This window comes from Saccopteryx leptura, chromosome 2 (assembly GCF_036850995.1).
Source record: "Saccopteryx leptura isolate mSacLep1 chromosome 2, mSacLep1_pri_phased_curated, whole genome shotgun sequence".
Classification (NCBI taxonomy): domain Eukaryota; kingdom Metazoa; phylum Chordata; class Mammalia; order Chiroptera; family Emballonuridae; genus Saccopteryx; species Saccopteryx leptura.
The window spans coordinates 78974449-78991603 of NC_089504.1; the positions used below are offsets into that span (position 1 = coordinate 78974449).

General features: G+C 38.8%; 1 protein-coding gene across 5 annotated transcripts in view; it reads left to right on the plus strand.

Annotated features, from left to right (window-relative positions):
- The window catches only part of ADAMTSL1 (ADAMTS like 1), a 1002857-nt gene that overhangs the window by 691676 nt on the left and 294026 nt on the right, over nucleotides 1-17155 (plus strand). For all 5 annotated transcript variants that reach the window (XM_066368243.1, XM_066368245.1, XM_066368244.1 and 2 more), the window contains one exon: nucleotides 11922-12048. In XM_066368243.1, coding sequence (XP_066224340.1) covers nucleotides 11922-12048 — 127 coding nt within the window. The remainder of the gene's footprint in view (nucleotides 1-11921; nucleotides 12049-17155) is intronic.

The following is a 17155-nucleotide window of genomic DNA, read 5'->3' on the forward strand; positions in this document are numbered from 1 at the left end:
TTGAGAGATAGATACATCCCTCTTTACCTTTCCTGTTTCTTCAGCTCTAGTCTTGACATTCACATACAGCCAGCATACTACTGCTTTTGGAACATTGACTTCAGATAACATGTTCAGACATGTAAACAAGAGCTTTACTCTATGCAGAATTTGCTGACTGATGACCTGTATCTGAATTTTGAACTCTTTAGATATAAATTTTCACAAAATTTTCCAGAGATTTGAGTGTAAATGAGTCCTAGCCATTGTAGCAGAATGACTACTTTGTGGTGACTTACCAAACAGACACATTCCGAACGATCCACATTTGTACCAGGGCAGAAGACCAGCTGCTATCCTTTCTTCTCGACAAAGCACTCTTGTGTGTGAACAAAAACGAATGCCCAACAGCAGAAGGGAGTCTGAGCAGTGATGTCAAAGTATACCATGAGGTCACCACAATTCCCAAAGAATTACAGTTAATGCCATGTGAAGTAAGGCCAAATTCAACACTTTCCCTCTTGGGTACTTCACAGTCTGAGAGACAGAAGCAAGGCCAGAGGTCAGGCCTTTGTATAATTTTGTTTCACATTCTCCAGACACCCTAATTTTGGAAGCAGGGAAGGGAGAAGACAGCTTGTTAAAGAAAAGTCCCCTGACCATGTGCTGAGAATGAATTCTAGTGTCTGTATGCACATATTTCTATACTAAGTTAATTCTTAGGATTTCTGCTGAAGACTACCAGACAAACACATTTAACTAAAAGCAGACCCTGAAATAAATAAGAAAAGAACAAAATAAATCAGACTGGTAGCACCTGAGAAATTTAATATATGTTGGAAATAAGACTTAGTCATTCTCTTTTTCCCTTTCAGGGTGTTTATCCAGCCATTAAATAGTTCAGATCTTGATCTTCAGAAAGGCAGCAGTGGAAAAAAGTCTTAAAAATGTTTGCAATCAAAAAAATTCAGTGCTTTTTCTATCGGCTGTCTTATGGCCCTAACATTGATATCCCCCTTTCTTTCACTTACTTTGTAATATAAAGAGGTAAGCACCACAGAAGCAGTGGTGATACCACAGTATCTGTAGAACTTCAGGGTAAGCAAGCTAATGAGGAGGAGCATAGGAAAATATCTCTAACTCAAACAATAAAGAGAATAGAAATGGGACCCTTTAAAAAAAGCACCTAGGCACATCTTGTTTCTCTGGAACCAGGTTCTCCTTTAGACTAACAACAGAGGTGATTTGATGGGGATAAGGTGGGTAGATTGGAGATTGAGAAAGACTGTAGCTCTGATCTAGCCAAATAACCAGCCAAAGGGCTGGAGCTCACGCAGAGTAATGGGAAGAGTCAGGCCAGGGGGTGTCCAAGCTAAAATCCCTTAGGAAAAGCCAAGACTCAGGCGCTAAGGAGACAAAGTACAAAGTGAGTTTCCAGGTCCAGAGTTGGTGTCAGAACTGGGGCGTGATGCCCAGAGCACTGTGCCTAGTGGAAAAGAGGTCAGAGGGATACGTGCCTGGAAATAATAAGCATTTATACCCCGAGGCAATTCTGGAGTAATGACTTGAAGGACTAGAGACATAGCAGGCAAAGTGACAAGTAGAAATTAAACTCTCAGATTACAGTGCTAAAACCTGATTCACCCATAGAGATGTTTTTCTTTTTGACAGAGAGCTCTTTTGTAGTCTTTGGAACTAGTGGCAGAGAGTTTAAGTGGTAGAGGCTGTTGTTATGTTCTAGGTTGGGAAGAGAAGGAAAAAATTTTGAAACCATAATATATCCCTGTCCCTTGTAGCCTTGCCTGTACAGTAGTCCGTCCTTATCCACAAAGGGTCTGTTCCAAGACCCCAGCGGATGCCAGAAACCACAGATAGTACTGAACCATATATATACTATGTTTCTTTCTATATATATGAACCTATGATAAAGTTTAATTTATAAATTAGGTATAGTAAGAGGTGAACAACAGTAACTAATAATAAAATGGAACAATTATGACAATACACTATAATAAAAGGTAAAAAGGTATGTGAGTGCACTCACTCCTTTCAGGGGTCCCTTGCTGAAGTGTTATAGGTCCAGTGCTTTTTGGTGCTGCACGATGTCATAGATCAGAGAATGTTTTCTGTGTGTCTTCCACCCCCAAATTTAATGCCTTTTCTATCTTAGCTGAGCACTTATCACACACTAGGGCCATAACTTGTGCAGTTTGAGGTACAACAGCAAAATTAGCACCAATTTTCTTTTTCTTCTTCACAATTTCATAAATAGAAGATACATTTTTACCATAGACCTTAACAACCTCAGTGTACAATTTTTTTCTTTCCTTAAGATGTTGAGAATGTTCACCTTTTCTCTTAAAGAAAGCACTTTGTGGCATATCTGAATTACCAGCATTGTGCTTTGGGTCCATTATTGGGTAAAAAAAAAAAAAATGTTACTCTAACACAAGCACTGCATATCTGGATAGTCTATCTGATAACTAAGATGCCTATTCAGTGACCAATGGGCAGGGACCGCAGCGTGAAGAAGCGGGACAGAGGGATGAGTCACGCCCTAGCGGAAGACAGTGGATGGTACAAGATTTCATCGCGCTACTCGGAATGGCAGGCAATTTACACTTTATGAATTTTTCATTTCTGAAATGTTCCATTTAATATTTTCAGACCATAGTTGAATGCAGGTAATTAAAACTGCTGAGAGTGAAACCGCAGATTAGGGGGAGCTACTACATACTTCATTCATTCGTTCAACAAATTTTTTTAGTTACTTGTTATTAGATCCACTGTGATATTATAGTCTATTAGGAGATAGAAAATAAACATCAAACTTAACAAGTAAGTAAATTGTATTGTATTATAAAATAAGTGCCATGGAATAAAAGGGAAAATAGGAGAGAGTAAGAGAGCTTGGATCTGGGGAGGGAATCAGCTTGAAACTGTCTGGTCAAAGTCAGCTTTATTGAGAAGCTGAAAGCTTCCAGAAGACTTAGAGCTGCTGTAAAGGTGCCTAAGGAAGAAAGCTCCAGGTAGAGGTAACAGCTGTGCTGTTCTGAGATGAGAAAAAGCTTGGTGTGTTTGAAGACAGCAAGGAGAGTGAGCCAGAGGAAGATAAGGTCGGAGAGGTAATTCAGTTAAGTGATAGAGACCCTCGTGACCGTGGTAGGGACTCTGATGAGTACAGGAGAGCTGAGTGGTCCTACCAGTGATGGGCAAACCCAGTGGGGGGATTGCCCTAGATGGGGAGCGATTCTTTGGAAAATCTTTTCTTGAAGGAAAAGGAATTAATGCTTTCACACAATTTTTTTCACATAGTGGTATATTAAAATGTAACAGAGCTACATCTTATCAGCTGCCCAATAATCTGTGGGTGATTGCCAAAATTTCCCTGTGGTGTGTGTGAGAACAAAAGTAATTTTACAGTATATTCACTTGCTTCCAAAAAAAAGAGCCTGTTTATCTGTTTATTAGGTTTCTCTCTCTCTCTCTCTCTCTCTCTCTTTCTTTCAGGAGGTCAGATAGAGAGACAGACTCCCACATGTGCTCTGACCAGGATCCGCGCGGCAACCCCTGTCTGGGGTCAACGCTCGAATCAACTGAGCTATCCTCAGCATCTGGGGCTGACGCTGGGACCAATAGAACCACTGGCCGTGAGAGGGGAGGAGAGAGAAAAGGCAGAAAAGAAGGGGAAGTGAAGCAGATGATCGCTTCTCATGTGTGCCCTGACCGGGAATTGAACCCACGACTCCATACCCCAGGCCTACGCTTTATCCACTGAGCCAACCAGCTAGGGCAAGGACATACTTTCACAGTTCCTGAATAAAAAGATCCCACTTTTTTCCTGGTACTCAATCTCAGGATTTAGAGCTGTAGGCTAGTGTTGCTTTTGGCAACAAAGTGTGCTGACAAATGCATGTTCATCTTCCTCTTGTCTCTGCCCCACCCTCCAACCCCTGAGAGAAACATAATCTGTTATGGAATTGAGGATCACTCATCAACTACATTGCCTGGATTGCAACTGCAGCCATGCCAATTCCTACTAATGTGATCTTGAGCAAGTTGTTGAGCCATTCTGATTCTCAGGTTGTTGTTGTTTTTTTGTTTTTTTTTATAAATTAGCTAATTATTAGGAATATTATAAGAATCGATTGAAAAGGTATATGTTATACTTAAATACAGCACATGTTGGGCAAACACTCATTCACTTTTTGTTCTCCACGTGACTCTCCCCTCTGCCTTCTCCTCCTCCATGCTGTTTTGACCTTGAGTCAGAGTGATTTTACTCCCATTCTGTTCTCACCTATTTTGAGGAAATGATCGGATTAAACCCATTCACCCTAGATTGGGACCATGCCTCCTACTACTTATGTGTATTCCCTGCAGCACCATTAGAGCCAGCACAATGTCTTATGCTCAGTTGATTTGGTTTAATTTAAGTATAATCAACAACTTCATGTGTTAGGCCTCCCAAAGGGAATTGAACAACAAACAAAGGACTATGCCAGTGGTTCCCAAGTTTTTAAAACAAGGAGTCCTTTATTATTTTTTTTCCTATGGGCCTTGTGTTTTGGAAGTTTCCATTTGCTCAAAACACTGAATGTATTAAGTAATAATTTGTTTTCCTATTTTATGACTTAAAGACCTGAGTACAATTAAGAATAAATGCAATAAATATCAGGATTCAGCTTATGTGTATAATGAGATGGTTGGTGTTTGGGTGACCTTATGTGGTTTTATTGCAGGTAAATATATTTCCATTAGGCTTTTGGAAATACTAAACATAGTTCGTGGACCATGATTAGCACCTTTGTGAATGACCAGGGATCTTGTTTTCTCATATTAAAACCATAGTTGAAAAGAAACAAGTCTGTAAGGGAGGAAATTTGGGCCCCCATAGCAAACCATGAGAGGTGTAGTGTGTATAACATGAATATGTATATGAATGTGGCAAAAGGATAGTTAAGAAGATGTGGAGGAGAAGTGTAAATGGGGAGTGGTACCTTCCTATTTCCTTTCTATATGTGCTTCCAAATCACATAGTACAGATGAAGCCATCTGTTCATCCCTGTGCATAAGTCTGCCTCCAGTGGTGGTGATCTTGATAGAAATGTTCTATTTTGTTGTCACTGTTCACCATTGCCATAACAAATGCAGGATAGTGTGTTTTCAGGGTTCATAGACATCCTTCTGTAACTTAGGAATCTCAAGTTTGAATTTGGGTTTTGTCAGTTACCAGCTATGTGACCTTAGGTAAGTTGTTTGTCTTCTCTAAACCTCAGCGTTACAATCTGTACTGAAACCATTCAAATCTTAAGAAAATGTTAATCTTGAGAAATATTTCAGGAGAATTGCCCAAAAGATAGTCAGCCAATTTATGTCTTTGTCCCTGGAATGGTACATTGGTTTAGGCTCCTCACATGATAGCCACAGTCTGTTGGATTTAGCTTCTGAAGTGCAACGTCATTGAGGATCTGGAACCACGTGAAATCTTAGTGGTTAAGAGTGCTGCCCTTGACTAGCAATGTCTGCTTTGGATCCTGAAGGAAAAACAGCTGCACACAGGCCATATTTTTGCCAGCCAGTGCTAGGTACAGTAAAGTCTGTTCTTAGATTAAATCAGACTATCACAATGCTCTGTGCCTGGGGGATTTGTTTTGGCTTCTTAAATTTGCTTTTACCAAATGTTCCCTGGCCATTAGGGTTCACCAAAGGTTACTGAAGAACCACTTCTTTGAAACTCCTTATATTTATTTGTTCAGAAGTTATTGAGCCATTGTTACATGGCACTTTCTTTCAGAAAACTCACAGCAGTTGTATATCTAGGATTTCAGTACTCTGAGTAATTATGGTTTTCCTGAACCAGTGTATCATTCATTCATTACATAAATATTTAATAAGCATCTACTATAAGCAGTGCATTACCCTATTTGTTTTTCTGAAAGACTCAGTAGATGCTGTTCCCCTTATAACTGCTCATGTTTTTCTCATTTCTAGGAAACTGACATCTAGCTATGTGACCCCCTTCTAGCAAATATATAGGACTTTACAGTGTGCTTTCTATGTAGTTCTATTTTCTGGCTTTAGTCACCTTTCTCACCCTCATTTTTTTTGCCTCATTTTTTCTTTTTTTTTTTTTTTTTCAAGAATTACATTGTGTTGTATCATGAGTATAAACTAAAAATCTTTTTACAATAAGGTAAATCATAAACAATCAATCTGTATCTAAATCTTTTGATGATAATGTTGGAATATACTATCTTCCCTGTTCCTGTGAATAGTAAATGAGTTATAATGTATGTAAAAACACAGTCTTCCACATAAAGTTCTATCTGAATTAAATAATTATAAATAAGACCAGCTGTGATCAGATTTGCAGAGTTTAGTTTTCCATATTTGTCTTTCCCAGTGCTGAAAATAAAGGGATTTAAAAGTTTCTTACCTCATGGTGTTGGATCAGAAAAGCTTGACATCACTGGCTCAGTATTTAATGCTAGAAGTGGAGGTTCTTATGGGAAACCATTTGAAATGTAGCCAATGTGAAGCCATCTGAGCGTGTCAGTCTGGGGCATGGTATCTGCTTATGGATTGTGTTTATTTACATTCTCCAAATTATTTACATGGTGATCTTTTCTTTCTCCTGTGGCTCCTAGTGAAGACATTTTATTATACATATTTCAATGTCTAGAGAGTTTCAGTCTTGTGTTCTGCCTGTTCACTTGCTATCAGCTCTGTAAAGTGAAGGAAGAAACCCCTATCAGCACATGCTTTAGGACTGATGCCTAAAATCTGCACGACATGCGAAAAGTCTGTGAGCCAACTTGGACTGCATGTTAGAGTCCGACTTTTGTTTAGGGAGGGTTTTTCCCCCTACACTTAGTAAATGCTGAAGGAGAATGGAGGAAAATCAGCATCGCTAAGTGTGTATGTGTTCTACTCAAAAGTTGAAAGACTGCACATCTGTGTGCATGTATACACACGTGTGCAAAAAGCATACATTTAAGATAGAAAAACAAAAGTTAATGACCTCACTAATGAAGTTTAAACAACAAAAACATCTTGGAGTTTTTCACTTTTTATGTCACCCGAGACTAAAGCTTTTTTAAGAGGAAGGAAGGGAGAAAGGGAGGGAGGGAGAGAGGGAAGGAGGGAAAGAGAGAGTGAGAGAGAGAAGGAAAGAAGGAAGGAAGGAAGGAAGGAAGGAAGGAAGGAAGGAAGGAAGGAAGGAAGGAAGGAAGGAAGGAAGGAAGGGAAAGGAAGGAGGGAGGGAGGGAGGGAGAAAGGAAGGAAGGAAGGAAGGAAGGAAGGAAGGAAGGAAGGAAGGAAGGAAGGAAGGAAGGAAAGAAGGAAGGAGAGAGAGAGAAAGAAAGAAAGAAGGAAGGAAATAGAGAAAGAAAGAAAGAAGAAAGAAAGAAGAAAGAAAGAAAGAAAGAAAGAAAGAAAGAAAGAAAGAAAGAAAGAAGAAAGAAAGAAAGAAAGAAAGAAAGAAAGAAGAAAGAAAGAAAGAAAGAAAGAAAGAAAGAAAGAAAGAAAGAAGAAAGAAAGAAAGAAAGAAAGAAAGAAAGAAAGAAAGAAAGAAAGAAAGAAAGAAAGAAAGAAAGAAAGAAAGAAAGAAAGAAAGATACTGTGCTATTGTGGGTGGGGGTGTTAGACCACAGTATTAAGCTGATACCTAGTAGCAGAATACTAATAAGCTACATTAGGCCAAGATATTGTTAGTTTTTCACCCTTTACAAAAAAATTCTATGCAGTTGTCAAAGTTATGAGTGGTCATTATCTCACTTTAATGTTTGGGCCAGAATGGGGTAAGTCTGGGAACTTAGTGATTATAAGTGACATTTTACTAATAATGAATGTAGGTGCACTTGGAAACCAGTCTCTTAAAAAGTATAGACCTTTACAGTAATTCTTGTGCATCAGGACAGAGGTTTAAGTTTGGCCCTTAGTTGTCATGAATAGTGTGTCTATTTCTCTGTGTACACAGATATAAGCAAATACATATAAACACACACATGCACATTTTTGTATATATGTGCATCATCAATGATTGCAATTGCAGGTTGCGTCGCTGTAGCCTAGTTTGAAATTAAGAAATCATTATATTTGGTGTCCTGTGTTTCACTAATTCACCAACATTCATTATGCATCTCAAGTGTCAGACACTGTGGTAAGCAGCAGAAATAACAAAGATTAATGAAAAGGGGCTCTTAAAGAGCCCACGATCTGGTATAGAGACAGGCATTTTACCAGATTAAACTCAATATAAGTTATGCAACTATTTGAATTGAGAATATATAAAAGAAGCTGCAAAACTATACTGGCGTAAGCACATACAGGATTTACTCTCTCACAAAAAATAAGTCAAGATGTAATCAGTCCAAGTAGGGTTCCAAATCCAGGCTTTTTCTCTTTCTGCTCTGCCTTCCTTAAAGCAAGGTTCCATTTTCAAGATTGTCTCATTTTCCAAGATAGTAACTAGAGCCAATATAAGGAAGGGAGGAAAGCAGAAGGGCCCTTGCCCAGTTAAGTCAGCTTGTGGAAGTGTGCTCCCAGGAATCCCACACACTTCTACTTTTATTTCACGAATTACAGCTTGGCCACATAGTCAATGAGAAATACATACTTTTAACTGGACATATTGCCACCTCAAATAAAACTGATGTTTTGTGACTGAGAAAAATAAGGAAGATGGGTATTGGGTAGCAACCATTTATCTCTGCCACATAGTGTTATGAACACCAGGTGGAGGAAACATGAAGCAATAAAGCAGTTAACTCAGGAATCTGGTAAATTTGAGAAGGAGACAATTTGGGGTTTGAAGGATGAATAGGAGTTTGCCAAATAAAGAATTGCGAGAATGCACTCCAGGCAGAAATAATAACATGTTGCAAAGTCACAGAGGGGTCTGGAATTATACCTGCCAATTAAGCCCATTTCTGTATTCCTATTTTTCTCTGTTATCAATAATAGATCTTAAAATAACAGCTTAATTAGTTTTTAATTAATCTGACAGTTATAAAAATCAACAGATTAAGGTATGTCAACAATAATTTTTTCTGCTATAACTGCAAATAATTTTCCACTTGGACCAAAATAAGAACATTTTATCTGATAATAAAGTATTCCACATTTTTAAAAATAATTGAGTTAGAATATTTTGGCATCTTAACAAGGAGCTGATACAGAGTTGGGGAAAGCAATTGTGTCGGGTGATGTTTGTCTTTCCAATCCTAAAGTTAAACAAAGCCCATTAGAACTGACTTGGTTCATATCCTGGGGTCCATAAGTCTACATTGAGAACTCTTGGTGGTCTGCCCAAGTTAGCCTTAAAATATGTCACCTTCTATTTAGCTATTTCTAACATGACTGCTATTTTGGATCTGTGAAGCTGGACTGTTCTTTTCTTAAAAATGGCTTTCAAACCATAAGAAATCTTTAGAGTTAGGGAGATTTTTCATGATTATCTCTTTGCCTCCTGTAGAGACATCAGAGCCTATTTAAAAATTTTCCAAAGAAACTTAACACTTTTGAGAAACCTGAGATTTCTTTAACGATAAATCCAGGCAGCTTTGAGATAGCTGAGAGTGAAAATTCCCGTGCTGGTGTCTATCTCGCCCTTCCACTGAGCTCAGAATCTTGTAAGGTAAAATTCTTCTCTTTCCAACTCCAAACAATAACAGGAGAGTCCATGATTATTTGAAGACTCCGTAATTTAAGATTGCCATGTTGTCTCAGCCCTACTAAGGCAATCCAGTGATTTAATCTTCTGATAATTTGATGGATGGATTGATTGATTGATTGATTGATTGATTGATTGATTGATTGATTTTTGGCCAGCTTGGGTTTTTGCTTACTTTCTATTTAGCTAGTATCTAGGTAAGACTGAAATACGCTGTAAGCCTCACAGCAACACCACCCCTTGGCCTACTTAACTCTGACTCCTTATTCATATCTCCGCTCAAAATCCATTTCTTTAGGGACGTCTTCTCTGGCCTCACAAACCAGATGACATTCTCCATATTTTATGGTCTCAGAGTAACATGTGTCTGCGTTTTATAGCCTGTATAATGATTATCAGTTTACATTTATTGTAGTTGATGATTAAAGTAATATGTGCCTCGACTACTTGACTCTAAGTCTCCTGAGGATGGGCCCCTATGTGCTTAATGGGATCATGGGATTTTGTTCCTCACACAGTGCCTGGCCCATAGCAGATCTTTGATTATTGTTGGCTGAATGATTAAATGATCTTTTGTGAATAATTTACTTCTGCCTTCCCATTGCACACTGCACTCAGAACATAAGAGTGAATACAGAGGTTGCTCAGCTCTAGTGTGGATTCATCTTGAAAATAACTTTACAGCAGTCATATCAGAGTGGTCTTAAGCCAGCATGTGCTTGGCTCTGCATGGAGGAAGTTTGGTTGAATTCTGCTGTGTACTCATTGAAGCCTCTGAACCTATTGAGGGCCATTGCTGATTCGCCACGGTGAACCACTCCACATGGAGCTAGCCTACTTTTGCTCCCCGCTTAAGAGCCAGGCACTATGTTTTCTAAATGACAACATTGCATTTCAAAAAATGTACAGCTGTTGAAGGAGTTGTGCTTTGTCATCTATTTTTAAAAATGCCTCGTGTGCTTTTAATAAAAAAAACACACACACATTAACACATTTAAAAACAGTACATTTATAACACAATGTTAGATAATTTTATTTTTCTAGCCTTTGCCTAACCATGTGTTTGCAATTATTAATTAAAGGAAAATCAGACCGCAAAGAAACGTCTAATAAACAACCAGATTTTTGAAAGACAGGATGAATTGTGGAGACTTTATGGAGATCAGCTCCTTCAAATGTCATTAACTGTTCTCAATTTATTTTGTCAAAGACAGTAGTTGAAATAATTTGGGAATAGAATAAGTCTTTTGATACTAGATCTAAAGAGAACTATAGAAATACAACCATAGAGCTTGGATTTGCTCTTTTTTTTTTTTAACTTGAACATTGGAAAGGAAAGAGTAAGAATACAAATGAGTTTGCCTATGTACTTGATAAATGTTTGAGATTTTTTTAAGCCTGACTTGGACTAAGCAAAAATATTTTGTTACATGCATTTAGAATTTGGCTACTTGTTAACTAAGTGACCTCTGCAAGATTCATGACCTCCCCTATGAAATGGGCTGTCTTACATGATTGTTTTGAGGATGAATATGTGCACTGTGCCTGACAGAGCACAGGGCCAGGCAGACAGTGGGCTCCTAGTGTCAGTTATCTCTGCCGCCCCTCGGGTCAGGCCTCCGTGCCCACCACACACACATGGGTGAACCTTGTTTCAGTTGGCTGATTCTGTGATTGTTTCTCTTCTTGTAGCTAGAAAAAGAAGTATTTCATTATCATTCAGCAAATATTTATTGAAGTCCTACAGTGTTCCAGGCACTGTTCTAGTTTTTTGGACTACATCAATGAACCCAAGATATAGAATACTTACCCTTATGCATCTTACATTCTAAAGAACATGAAACATGCAGATTATTCATTAAGTGTTTCCTGTCACAGTTACCTCATGGTTGTATTTTGTGTGTGTGTGTGATTTGAATCAATCATAATTACTGACAGTGGGAATTATTTTTGAAGTAAGATTCTATAATATCAATAGTACAGAATCTTCCTCTCTCCCTCGCTTTCTTGCCCTGCCTGACTCCCTCCTTTTCTCTCTTTCCCTTTCCTTCCCACCCTCCTTCTCCCATCCCACCTATCTTTCTGTTTGTTTATTTGAACTAAGCATCTTTACCCATGCTGTTTTTTCTTCCTTAGCTTGATGCAAATTCCAGCTGAAGTCAGTCCCATTCACAGGAAGCATGTTTTATGCCTCCTTGGATGATGGGAGGATCCGTGCTTGAGCAGTAGGCACCTGGTTGAATCACACATCTCTCTTTCTTGTTAGATGGTTGGCTGCGATCACCAGCTGGGAAGCAACGCCAAGGAAGATAACTGTGGAGTGTGCAGCGGAGATGGGTCCACCTGCAGGCTGGTCCGAGGGCAGTATAAATCCCAGCTCTCCGCACCCAAATGTAAGACACTACAGATATGGGGCAATCTTTGGGCCTTTTAACTTATTATCCCCTCCCCTGCCCACCCCTCAGCAACTAGTAACTAACACCTCCACCAAAATAAAAACAAATCTGAAAATATTGTGGAGAGATTCATGACCCTGCTTTGTGGATTAGTCTATGTGGGACAAAGCATGTTACTTATTCCAACCCCAAGGAGGAAGCCTTTCTGTTGAGGTATACTAGAAGTAAACTACCATAGTCTCTAGATACACCCTATGTGCGGACATGAGCTGGTTGCCCAGCACTAGGACTAACAGCATCCCAGCTGTGACCCCACATAGTCAGATGTGCATGGTGGAATATAGCAGGGAGTATGAGAAAATCAGGGCAGATTCACTCCTGCCACAGTGAAATCACATGTTTTTATATTAACAAAGTGACCTTTGATCAGTGCTGATCACTGGGTTCTTTCAGAATTAACATTAGGCAGTGATTATATGAAGCCATTCATTGACTTTTTGTCCTAACCTCTCTGCACCAGCACAATAAATGTATGCTTACTCTGTACATGTATGTGCTGCATACTTTACACAGTCATCTCATTTAATCCTTATCACAATCTTTTAGCAAGGCACTGTTTATCTGCATGTTACAAATGAGATAACTGAGACTTAGACATGTTATGTGACTTCTTCAGAGTCACACAACTATAAAATAGCAGAGCCAAGATTTTTAAGCCAGAATCTGATTCCAGAGCCTCAGCACCTATTCATGCCTCTGGACGATTCCATAATCCTGTTCTGTGGTGAGATATCTATAGCAGTCAGATGGGTCAAGGCAAAGTACCTCATCTACCTAACTGGGTTCTGCTAGGGTAGATTGCATTTGTTCTCATAATACGTAACTCAACAATGGAATCATACATTCATCCAGTTCATCAAGTTCTTTGTGACAGTCACCATGTGTGGTGCTGCAGCAGATATAGACATAAATCTGACAGCCATTGGACCCTAGGACATGAATTTTTAGAACAAGTTGACCTTGATTGGCATATTGTCTCCAGATTTTGCCGTTATCCAGAATCTGTTAATAGACCTTAGACTGAGTCTCCCCTGGCTTGGAAAATGAGAATAAATATCTATACTGAATGTGGTTTTGTTTGCTTTACTTGTTGACTTGATGGAGGAAAACAGTTGACATGTGAGGTTTGTGGCTTTAAGTGGACATGTAGGTCAGGAAGAAAGGCAGTGTGTACCGGAGAACTATTCCAAGACGTCAGGAAAAGTTAGCTTGCCAAAAAAACGAGGCTCCAGGGAAAAAGAGGTGGCAGGGGAAGAGGCGAGGGACTTTTAAATACATGACACGCTGGAGGTGCCAGTGTGGGGGCTCTCTGTCCTAACACCCTGCAGGCAGTGAAAAAAATGTGATTCTGTAAAAAAGAAAGAAAGAAAATTAAAAATACTCTGGCAGAGAGAATGAACGATGAGGTAAGTTAGACATTGATATAGTACATTCAGGCTAGACTTTTTTTTTCTTTGGTCATGTGTTGGTAGTGTTTTCTGTAAGATGAAAAATTAGAGAATTTAGACGATGGAAACCAGAGAAGGGTAGAAGGATAGAGGCACAATTCTTATGTAAATCTCTGAAATCATGGTAGGACATAGTTGGAAAAAAAGTTATATTTTGGAGGCCGCCTCTATAGAACTCTCAGGCATAATTGGAGAGCTAATCTTTTAACTTCTCTGTATTACCTAACTGAATCAGTGCTCATTATCTAAGAATCTAGAAGTTTCTGTTAGGCACAAAAAGATGGCAGGCATGTGTGCAGTACCTGCGGTATCGCACCTGGTGAGGGCATGTTTTCCTCTGTTCCTTCTCTCATCCTCCACCTTCCCATTCTCCCAGAGGAGCCTGCACAGACTGCTCAAGAAGAAATTCCTCTTGCCCACCTGTTAGAGGGTGATCTGGGGCCTCTGGGGCCTGCACCACTGGAGCAAAGATGGAGAAACTATGAAGGAACAAATTGGAGCAAATCAAGAGCCATAAGTCATTTCGGGGTCTGCAAATAGATAGCCCAGTGCAAAGTGCTCTCTTCAAGGCTGACAGTGGGTAAATTAGGCAATACACAACCCGATGATTTTCCATAATGACACAATGCAATTGATTCGTTTACCTTAGTGCTGATGATGCCTCATGACAAAATGATTTATATCGATAAAGCCCAGCATGTACATGTACCTCACCACAATCTATAGCAGATGCTGAACAACTGCCTTGTTTATGTTTTCTGCACCCCAGAAGAACCTTCCACCCAGATTTACAGACTGTGAGGTGGCCCCCAGGCAGGGAAGACTAGGCTGCTGCGGGGCCAGCGCACCGGCCAGGTGAGCAGCTCCTCACCCGTGAAGGCTGGGGGAGCTCTGCCAGGTCTCCCCCGGGCTCCGCCAAAGGACTGCGAGCCAGCCGCACGCTCTTTCGAACTCCTAGCACTCAGATTCCCCACATTGAACTCATTTTCTTCTGAACTTATATCCAACTTTTTTTCCCTAATGTTATCAAGCCTTGGGGGAACAAAGTAAAAAATAGGAGAGTGGAGAAAGACCACAGTGGAAAGTGCCAGGAGGAGAAGGGGAGTAGGAGAAACTCATCAGATGGCTGCCATTTGCTGGCAAATAAAAAAGAAACCATCTTCTGTGTTAAAAAGACATTGTCTTTGCCTAATCCAAACACAGACAACAGAAAAAGAGCTTGATCAGACACTCATTCCCCCTTTATAAAAGAAAAAGCTGTCCACTGATAGCATTCAGGGTTCCCATTTTCCCAGTCACTTTATTTCTACTACCCCAGCCCAATACAAAATAATCAAATTTAGCTAACATGAGCTTACTTTTGATTCTTGGTATTAAAGAACTCATTTTCCCCCAAATTTCATTGGCTTGTACCATGTTACGTATTTGCCAAGTCTATTCAGAACATGCTCATCCCTAGAGCCAGCCTATTTGCCATCAATTTGATGTCTCCAGCTTTGCAAACCTCTTATATGTATCTGTGTTTTGAAATCCACTCGGTGTCCTAAAGCTCTCTCTCCACCTGTCTTGTGTGGCAAGAACTGAATAAACTAATTTATATCAAGATAAAATGAAGCTCCTAATGCCTGGCTCTGCTTCTCGGACTGTGGCTTATGCTGATTTATAGTAACTATGGGTAAACATATTCCTGGACTCCCATTCTGGCTCAAAGGTATTGAGGTAAAGGATGTTCATAATAAAACACAGATCTATAGATTATAAATGCTTTAAAGAAAGCACAAAGTTTTAAAGAAATGTGTACCATGAACTTTAGGTTATACTCACAAACTACTTATTTATTCATTCATTCATTCAGCAGCAATTCACTCATTTATTCAGCAACAAATATTTGAGGGGCCCCTGCTATGAGTTGAACTGTTTTAGGTACTGGAAACATAGGAAAAAGCAAAACAGATACAAATGTACCTTTCTCGTGCGGCTTACATACTAGTGTGAGGGACAGGCAGATAAAAAGACAAATCAAATAACTAAATAAAATATATATGGGTTATACTATTACAGGAGAAAAGTAAGGCAGGGAAGGAGAAGAACTAGAGTTTGGGCTGATAGCCAAGAGTGCTGGAGAGGAGTTGCTGTGATAAATAAGTTACTAAGGAAAGATTCACTGATAAGACAACATATGAGCAATCTTAATTTCATCAGCAACCTTAATTCCCCATTTCTGTGCAATATAACATATGCATAGATTTGGGAAGGCATCTTTGCAGGAAGAGGAGGGTGGAAAGTGTTCTGCCCATCAGGTGCTTATTTCCTCTTTAGGGTGCCACTGGTTCAAGTATTTTGCCCATATTCAAAAATGGTTGTTTGGTTTCCTATTGCTGAGCTTTGAGAGTTCTTTATATATTCTGGATACAAGTCCTTTGTCAGATATGTGATTTGAAAATATTTTCTCTCAGTAGGTAGATTTTTAATTTTTTTTCAAATTTGCTTAATGTTATCTTTCACAGAGCAAAAGCTTTTAATTTTGATGAAGAACAGTTTATTATTTTTTTCATGGATTGTGTATTTAATGTCATGTCTAAGAACTCCTTGCCTAACCCCAGGTCACAAAGTTTTCTCCTGTGTTTTCTTCAAAAAGTGTTAAGAGTTCTACATTTTACCATTAGATCTATGATGACCTATTTTCAATTAATTTTTTATAAGGCATAAGGTTTATATCTAGGTTGATTTTTTTTTCATAAGGACGTCCAATTTTTTTCAGCTCCACTTGTTGACAAGATAACCATTCCTCCCTTGAACTACCTTTAAAAAATGTGAAAAAGTTACTGGCCATTTCTGTGTGGGTCTATTTCTGGAGCCTGTTCCTATCCGTTCAGCATCCACATTGCCTTGGTTTCTGTAGCTATAAATTAAATCTTAAAATCAGGTAGCTTTATTTCTCCATTTTCATTTTTCTTTTCAAACTTATTTTGGCTATTCATGCCTTTAGCTTTCCACATAAATTTTACAATCTGTTTTTCCATATTAAACAAAAAACTTTGCTGGAATTTTGATTAAAATTATTTTAATTCTACAGAATGATATGGAGGGAATTGACATCTTTTTTTTATTATGTTAAGTTGTTCAACCTATGAACACTTGATGTCTCTCAATTTTTTAGGTCTTCTTTATTTCATCAGTCTTTACTAGCTTTAAACATGCATATGTCCTGTAAGTTTTAGTTAGTTTTATACCTCTTTCAAATGCCATCATATTTTTATTTCTCTTTTTGTGTATTGCTAGTCTATTCTTGGCCATGTGTTTTGCGACCTTGCCAAACTCACTTATTAGTTCTGTGAGTCTTTGGATTTTCTACATTAACAATCATGTTATTTACAAATCAGGATGGTTTTCCTTCTTCCTTTTCAATTTATAAACTACTTGTTATTTTTATGGTCTTACTTCACTGGCAAGGATGTCAAATACAATGGTGAACAGAAGTAGTGAGAGTGGATATCCTTACCTTATTTCCATTCTTACAGAGGAAAGTATTCAATTTCTTACTATAGAGTATGATGTTAGCTATAGAGTTTATTTTTTATAGATGCTCTTTATCA